Genomic DNA, 9,321 nt, shown 5'->3' with positions numbered 1-9,321 from the left:
AAAGGGGGTACAGACAGTACCCAATAAAATTTCAGGACCATTGGCCTGGCTGAAGTATTTCCACTGGATAATCCGAGGATACCATGGTGATGAGCAGATGTGTGCCTATGTGGAGTACACCGTAGCTGTTGGATCTGCTGAGACCATGGGGAGAGGATGCTGTGCAGTCACAGCATCTCATCATCCGTAGGAATGCCTATGGGCTGATTGCTAGTGACATGCAGGAGTATGGGCATTACAGGAACACGCAGCAGTGTCATGCTGAAGTCAAGGAACTGAGGCATGAGTACAGAAGGCAAGGGAAGCCAATTGTCACTGTGGTGCAGTGCGGAAGACATGCCCCTTCTATAGGGAGCAGCATACCATCTTTGGAGGCAACCCCTGCCATTCCCAGAATCAAAAGGTGACCAGTTGTACAGTGGGATAGCTACCCATGACACAAAGCTCTGTCAATGCATGAGCAACAACTGTGGCCAAGGGCAATGGCTGTGGATACACGCAATCTATACAAGGAGTGCTGTGTGGACATGCTCCACCAATGTTATTAATGCAACTTATGATAGTTAACAAGACTTGAGTTGACTTAATTCTAAAGAGTTCTGGTAAGAAACCAGCAAGGTGGGGAAAGGTCATCTATGAAAACCATGTGTCCAGGAGCAATTGAAAAGAATAACCACAATTTAGTTCCTCATATTAAATGCAGGATTTAAATAATCTATTTAGTAACATTAAATCTGATTCTCTCTATTGGAAAGCACTGATGTTATGAAACTGCATGCATATTAAATAAAAAAACTCTTAAGCTCTCTGGGGCCAAGTGTTATGTGCAGTAATTGCTATGCAAAACAAATACAACAGTCTGTTTAGGGTTTTTTTTATTACTACATAATAAATCTTTCACACAAAAATAATGAAAAGGATCCCTCAAAAGGTACTTACAGATTTGAAGGAAAATAGAGTATTTGTGAACACATCAGACTGCAGACTCCAAGACATTTCTATACCTGTACAATGCTTGAAACTTGAAAGAACCAATCATAATAGGATGGATTTCAGAATAAACTTTGGCTTACTCTACTGCTTCAGCTTTGGATTCTGGCTCCTGCCATTACAATCCTGCTGGGGCCCATATGCACTGCATTTTAATTAACTGCACAAGAAAAGTATTCCATTGAAACAAGCATGCTTCTCTTTTACGTTAGTGCAACATTGTTAAGACGACAAATTGAAATTATTACATGCCACTCCCCTTCACTGATTCAGTGTCTTGTTTGACCTGTGTATATCAGATTGCTGCTGTATGCCCCTGTACTTACGTGCAGTTCTTTTAAAGAAAATCAGATTCTCTCAAAGATGATACACCAGCCTGGAGGTCCTGGGTGTCCCCAGTTATCACTGAAGTCAATAGGGATGGAAGATGGTCTTTATGTGGGAGGATCAGACTCTCAGTGTGGTTAAGTCAGATGAAGAACTGAAGCACAGTTCGTCTCAGAATCCGCAGTTTAAAGGTGCACTTTTAGAATGACCATGCTAAGGACTGTGCAGTTTTCCTGGCTCACAAACACTCTAGTCCTTTATTTAAAGATAAAATTACAAATCACTATAACCAACACAAAAGCCATTCATTCCCCTTTGACTTTTGTTCAGAGGTTTAAAAAAAGCAAACCAACCCCAAACGTAGCACAAACATACCCCTGTCTTCAGTCACAGTTCAATTGTTTCCCATATTTTACACTCAAAAGAGTTGCAGCTCTTCTCTTCATGTTGCCTCCTCCCAAAAGCAACCTTTGCTTGAAAGCACTGGGAAGGCCTATGCTATGCATGGCTCTTCATACTTATAGTTTTAAGTAAATAGGGAAAGGAGTTTAAAAAAAAATCCAGCAGTTCCACTTGTCCAAAAGGACTTTGCTTCCAAACAGACAGGTAAAAACAAAGTACATGTCTAAATTCTTCAGCAAAAGAAAAATGAACACAGGAAACTCTGTTTAAAGCCACTCAGAAGATTGTGTGCGAAAGCAAATGTGCACTGTCCTCTGAGTCTGAAAACAGAACATGCTGGGTCAGGCAGTGAATTGAGGGATTTACCATATATGTGTAAGAACAGCTCCTTTATATTTTGGCATGCAGAACACCTGACTTAGTGACATCGACTTCCAGAAAGCAGCATAAGGTATAGCAGGAGTTTCTGTGAGCATGTGGAAGTGAACACTGTCAGGAGCTTGTCCAAGACACAAACAAATCCTTTATATGCAGTGGAGGAAAGAGACACTTAAAATAATGTCAACCAATTTCTTTTGTTTTTCTATCTGCAGAGTGAGTATCTTAATTATTTTCATTAAGCTAGATACATCAGGAAAGAATATTTTAAAACATCCATTTTGAAGTGTTCCACATTCTGTTAATCTATATCTCTGCTATAATCCCTTTTGCAGCAAAAAGGGGATTTTTAACATATGGCTTCACCAGGGACTCCCATCAGACACTGCTGAAAGTGCACAAACTTATGTGGCATAGCTCTACTTTTCTTTGGAGATTTGTTTATGTGGTCAATTTCTAGGAAAAGCTTTTGTTCAGAAGTACCGAAATGTGAGTCTGAGAGGGCCTCTCCTCTGGAAGCTAGTGTCTCAAGCCCCATAAAGAGTATTAAGAATCAAAAGTGTTGTGATAGCTCTTCAAAACCAAAGTCTCGCAGTTGAAAACCCTCTCATATATACCACAGTATCCTCCTCTCTGTCTAGAAACATCATTTGATTAATATGTAGCCTAGTATACGCTGATTACATTAATAAAGATATTTTAGAGACTGTAGACTTTGCAATGTCACCAAAATAAGTTGCCATGAGAGGAGGCATGATACTGGTGAAATAGTCCATTGTAGAAAATGTTTGTGTTCAAAGACCCTGACCCAAAGAAGATGCATCACTTAAAGGTAATAAAGATATAAATGCCACTTCCAGATCAGCTAACACTCTCTCCTCATTTCCCCATTTTAGTTAAAAAAGCTATCAGATTTCTTGGTGGTGGTGACATCATGCTGCAGGTCTAAGGCCCCATTTTCATTGGATAAGCTCTAGGTTATATGAATTAGAAATAAAAGTTTGCCAGTTTCTCTCCCACACCACAATCTGCTTCCAGTGTGTCTGCTGCAGTTTGGTACCAAAATGTCAAAGTCGCACTACACAATAGTAGCAAGCTTTATTCTCACTAAGCTTCAGGTTTAGAGGATGCATTCTGGGAAGGGGTCACATTCACACGCAGTTTTGAGTTTCTTTGCCTGTAATCAGAGTACAGCTGGCTCGGCTGCTTCTCCCTCAGCCAGAGTCCATAGTGAACAGCTGGATGTCCTGTGGGTTCCAATACAGGGCCACAGCAGAATTGTATACCAGGGACCAGACATAAGGGATGAAGAAGTCTTCTGGCTGCTCCTCCTCTACATACTTAAACTTCAGCTCCGGGAATTTCTGCAACAAGAAACAAAAGCCCGTTGAGGGAGGATTTGCATCAATTCATAAACCTGTAGATTGCATAAGAGCTCCAATAAGGTGTGGCGATAACAAGAGCTCCAAGGGAACTGACCATCGGACTTGAAATGAAAATACATTTACCAAGGAGGATAAAGAGACCAGCACTGTTTGCCCTTTTAAATGTACACTGCTATTTTGACACATGCTGTGTTCAGCCCTTTGTTGTTGGTGACATATCTTGCACTGGTTGCTCCATAGCTCTCTCTGAGTCACACAAGAGATGGGCCATTAACGAACACTAAACATATGGAACTTTGTAAACATGAGAAGTTGTGAAGAGGAAAATTAAGATATAGCAGCCTCAAGACAGCACATGCAGGTTATTTCAGGCAACACAAAAATGGATTACGCTATTATGGTCCACAGCTCTTTGAGAACAGGACCTAGGACTGCCTATGACACTTTATTCTTCACTTACAGGAATGTGATGATACACTGATATATTTCTCCAATTTTTAAAGACTGTTCTATACACAGATGTCTCTAGTAGAGATGCTAGCTCTCTATGCTTGCAGAAGTATGATTGAAGGAAAGAAGCGTGGTTAGATTAGCGGGGCTGCATGCCTGGACTCCTGGATACTATACCTAGCTCTGCCACTGACACACTTTGTGGCTTTGAGCGAGTCAGTAATTTCCTGTGCCTCAGTTTCCCCACCTTTAAAGCGAGACTAGTACTAATCCATCACAGATGGCTGCTGTGAGGCTTAATTAAAGCCATTGGAGCCCTTCAGACAAAATACATTAAATATGTACGCCATTCTATTTAATCTATTCCTAGCTGGGTGCATTATCATCTAGTTATCCTTACACACAAATAACTCTTCACCCCCCAAATTACTGGCCAAACTGCATATTTAGAGACACAAGGCAAGTGAAATAATATATTTTATGGGACCCACTTCTGCTGTGGAGAGAGGAGCAAGTGTTTGAGCTGCACAAAGTTTTTCTTCAGGTCTAAGAAATATAGTCAGTCATAGCCAGATGCAAGCTGGAAGAGATTGGTTAGCATAAATAAATAGTTAGTACATATTCTAGGGGACCATTCAAGATCGAGAGCATTTAGTCATGATGCTCAGGGTACCTTTCTTAGACCTGAAGAAGAGCTCTGTGTGGTTTGAAAGCTTGTTTCTCTCACCAACAGAAGTTGATCCCATAAAATATATTATCTCACCCACCTTGTCTCTCTAGTATTCTGGTACCAGTATACCCACAACTACACTGCATATAATCATTTCCACAATGTCTGGTGCTCTGCTGTACCATTTGTGGGTAAAACACTTCCAAGAATTAACATAGCATAGATGTGCCATGCAGCCTGTCGCCAGTCTGCCTCCGTTTGCAGTCTCCAGTCTCTTATCTCTTCCTCCTATAGTCTACAGAACAGAAAGGCAGCCCACCAGAGAGGCAGCCTACACAGTTACTAATAAGGCAGCTATTAGTTCACTGTCAATAAGCACTTGGGTTTTTTTTGGAAGAGCTGAACCTATTTTTATATGGTGTAATTCATTCATTTTTATCTACTTCTGAATATTGCCCATGTCCACCCGCCTGGCAGGGATGCAGATAAAAGCCACATTACAGTAATCACTGGGGTAAGATAAAACATGGCCCATTTCATTATTTATGAGTTTGTGGCTAAGGCTAAGAATAAACTGCCATGGCGCAACATGATTAGAGCAAGGATGACAATGGCTTAGAGGCCTCTTTGCCCATTAATAATGAAGGGATACCTTATCACTTTTCTCAGTGCTTCCTTGTGTTGACCCAACAGTCTCTTCCCATCAGAATTTCTCTCTACTGAAAGGCGTTTTCTTGTCCACTTGGCATTCAGGTTTATTTACATTTACACATCTTGTTTATTTGTGCTCTAAGGAGCAACAAAAACATGGTCATCACTGTTCATTTAGGATAGTAGTTTGATGTGAGCAGTGATGCCAACAAGACACAAATTAGTCTGGCCTTTGGCGTGAAGTGTTTTGTTTTAGGAACATTTTGCACATGGGCAGACATGCGAACAGGCCTCTCGAAACTCCACTAAGGGCCATGCTCATGGCTTGTATAAGGTGTCAGGTTTGGTGTGTTCAAAGGAATGCCAATCACACCTTGCAGTGAGCAGCTCTATGTCAGAATGTGCTGACATTCTCTCAGATTGGCACTCTGGCTCTACTCACAGTGGGATCAGATTGGAGAGAGCTACAACCCTAAACAGAGTTCTAACTAGCTTTGTTCTGATCCTAGTATATGGTCTAAGACAGAGCTATTTTAAGTACTGTATTGCCCCTGTTACTGAATATCGGAGCACCCCACAGTCTTTGGCATATTTTTCTTCCCAACATTAATTGGGACAGTTAATTGGACAGTTTTGTTATTCCCTTTTAAACAGATGGGGAATTGAGTCATGGAGAGAATAAGGCCTGGTCTCCACTACACGGTTAGGTGAATGTAAGGCCGCTTATGTCAATTTAGCTGTGGAGATCTCTACACTTAAACAACACTCACACCACTGTAAGTCCCACGCTATAACAACTTAAAAGCACCATCCCTGAGTGTGTAGCATCAGCATAGATGCTATGTTACATATGTTGACTCTTAGGGTATGTCTACACTGCAACACTATTTTGAAATAACTAATGCTATTCCAAAATAACTTGGTCCATGTCTACACAGCAGGTAGTTCTTTCAAAATAGTGTCAAAATACTGTAAAGCTGGAGGACTTCTTATTCCTACTCCTGTAACCCTCATTGTACAAGGAATAAGGGAAGTCAAAGGAAGAGTGCTCTATTTCAAAATAAGTGCTGTGTAGACGCTCCCTATTTCAAAATAAGCTATTTCGAAATAAGATACGCAATTGACAAAGCTCAATTTGCATAGCTTATTTCAAGTTAAGCCCTGTGTAAGGCAGAACTGATATGTTCATGTAAAATGTGAACAATGAGATTGAATGATTGAATGCCAATGTAAAATATATACTGTGAGATTACCCTGTGAACATCTGTAAAGTGTTTATATGCATGTTATAGGACTGATGTCATTTATATGTATGAGGTTATTTACCCATTGAAATGTATGTAGATCTAAATATATGCAAAATACTGCCTCATCTCAAAATGGATTCCAAAACTCCATTTTGAAATAGAATTTTCTCTGGTCATCCATTTTAGAAATATAGATCTGTTACGTCTACAGGTAGCTGTTAGAGTTTGAAAATAATAACTCACCTGCCTGTTGTAATTTGAATATAACATGAATATTCATAAGCCATGTGTCAACCAATGGTTTTAAACCACGCCTGGAGAGCATTTCCTATAAGCCAATCACCTCTGAGCGGAACACTTATGAATATGTATGAACCTTGAGTATTTAAGCCTCTGCCGCGCAGCAGTTGCTGTTCGCGTCGGGTTCTTGTTCCGTCGGGATAGGCTCTAGGCTAGATTAGAGAGAGAGTGTGTTTATCATTCTTGTCCTAGGTGTATGAAAGAGGTCTTGTAAAGAGATTCTTTTAAGGGAAGCTTGCGCAAGGCCATGCTTCACTCTTTTAAATGTTAACTTCCAGGGTTAGATCTGACGGAAGGTCAGATCTACTCACTTAGGTTAGGTAATTAGGTTAGTTAGCTTAGTATTTTAGTTAGATTAGTTCTCGTTGTCGAGTCTGTACGTCGGTCACCGCATGTCGGCCGTCCTCGTGCTTGTTCGTCGGGCTCGTCGCGATTTAGAATAAGGTTTTATTTTTAGGTTAAGTTTAGGGTAGGTTAGGATAGAGTCTAGTTTCTATCGCCTGATCCTGCTGCTCCGAAGCGCAGAGAAGAGGTGTCGAGGACCAGAAGCTTCGCGGAAGGTGAACCGACCGTCATCCCTCTCCATCTGCACTTCAAGGGATCTCCTTAGCTGTTCCTCTCCTGCAGCTTCCAATTAGCCAAGGGATCGTAGGTCACTAAGCATCGGGATCATCCGACGAGGGACGCCAGGCAGTTCCTCCCTAAAGGCTTTCAATAAGCCCGAGGGTTGTAGGTCGCCAGCACCACCTCAATCGCCCTTTGTCGCCGCAGACTCTGTAAGTAGGTATAGGGACTTGGAGGGACTTCCCTTCCTCGTCCATGTAGTATAAGAGGGGACTGCCCCCTTCCATGTTCATTAGAGGTATATTTGTTAAATATTCTGTCAAATAATATAGTCCCGTGGTTTTCAGTAAAATTCCCATCTTAAGTCTTTATTTTACGTGCCCTATTAATCTAAGATCTGATACTCTCCGGTGATCAGATACGGTTGGGGGTCACGCACCTGACATACCATCCCTAGCGGATGAGCTCAGTCACTAGGTGACTGTCGGGAGTAGTGTCCATAAGACCTTCTCCATTCTGTTCAAAGAGATACAGCTAACACCTGCAGTGTAAATGCACCCTTACTGGCCTGCAGGAGCTGTCCTACAATGTTCCACACTGACTGCTCTGTTATTTTTATGAACTTCATTGCTCAGTGGTCAAGTAGATAGGAAGCCAACCTTTCTTTTTAAAATTCTGAAAATGTTTGCAATTCTTTTTCCTGGTTGCCCTGCTTGGGAGCACACTTAGCAGATCTCCACTGTTCAGTCATAGAATCATAGGGCTGGAAGAGACCTCAGGTCGTCATCGAGTCCAGCCCCCTGCCCAAAGCATGACCAACCCCAACTAAATCATCCCAGCCAGAACTTTGTCAAACTGGGACTTAAAAACCTCTAGGGACGGAGATTCTACTACCTCTCTAGGTAACCCATTCCAGTGCTTTAGCACCTTCCTACTGAAATAGTTTATCCTAATGTCAAATCTAGTCCTCCCTCACCGCAACTTGAGACCATTGCTCCTCGTTCTGCCACCTGTCACTACTGAGAACAGCCTCTCCCCATCCTCTTTGGAACCTCCCTTCAGGTAGTTAAAGGTTGCTATCAATTCCCCCCTCACTCTTCTCTAATGCAGACTAAACAAGGCCAAATCTCTCAGCCTCTCCATGTAGGTTATGTGCTCCAGCTCTCTAATCATTTTCGTTGCCCTCTGCTGGACCCTCTCCAATGCGTTCACATCCGTTCCATGGTGGGGAGGCCAGAATTGGACACAATACTCCAGATGTGGCCTCACTAGTGCCAAATAAAGGGGAATAATCACTTCTCTAGATTTACTGGAAATGCTCCTCCTAATGCACCCCAATATACCATTACCCTTCTTGGCTACAAGGGCACACTGTTGACTCATATCCAGCTTCTCATTCACTGTAACGCCAGATCCTTTTCTGCTGAACTGCTGCTTAGCCAGTTGGTTTCCATACACCGGCATCTCAATATCCTTTAAGGAAACTGTCATGTTCCCCTCAGCTCCTTTGCAATTCAGTAAATAGTACAAATCAAGCACCTTGTGCTTTCCACACCCATGATAATAGTGCAGAGCTGTGCAATCTGTATGCTTCTGTCAGACTACAGAGAGTGAGAAGGGACATGCAGTTTTGTGAGGATTTTGAAAAGAGGTGCAAAATATTACGGGACTCAGACAAAATTATTGGGTGGAGAAAACTGCATTTTGCGAAGTTGAAACCATGCTTCCAGTCACCTCTGTACACCTCATTTTGGTCCCATGAAGTACAGGCAGTCCCCGAGTTACGCGGATCTGACTTACGTCGGATCCGCAGTTACGAACGGGGCCCTTCCTCTCCCTGGTCTCCAGCAGACCAGGGAGAGGATGCAAAGCGGCGGAACACGCGGGCAGCGGACAGGGCTGTCCGCTGCCCACGTGCTCCGCGGCTTGGCTCTGCTTTGCCCCCCGTCTCCCTGGT

At 42.4% G+C, this 9,321-nt stretch overlaps 1 protein-coding gene across 3 annotated transcripts in view; it reads right to left on the bottom strand.

The window, feature by feature from the left end:
* Positions 1-858: 858 nt before the first annotated feature.
* Positions 859-9,321, bottom strand: part of DYM (dymeclin) — a 326,106-nt gene continuing 317,643 nt past the window's right edge. For 2 of the 3 annotated variants that reach the window (XM_075932691.2, XM_075932689.2), the window contains one exon: positions 859-3,461. In XM_075932691.2, coding sequence (XP_075788806.1) covers positions 3,312-3,461 — 150 coding nt within the window. In that variant the 3' untranslated portion in view covers positions 859-3,311. Of the gene's footprint in view, positions 3,462-6,743; positions 6,953-9,321 lie in introns of all 3 variants that reach the window. The other variant, XM_075932685.2, reaches the window with a different exon arrangement.

Source organism: Pelodiscus sinensis, chromosome 6, assembly GCF_052426305.1.
Source record: "Pelodiscus sinensis isolate ZL-2025 chromosome 6, ASM5242630v1, whole genome shotgun sequence".
Taxonomy (NCBI): domain Eukaryota; kingdom Metazoa; phylum Chordata; order Testudines; family Trionychidae; genus Pelodiscus; species Pelodiscus sinensis.
Note: the sequence above shows the minus strand (reverse complement) of the source record. Positions and strands in the feature narration are given on the sequence as shown.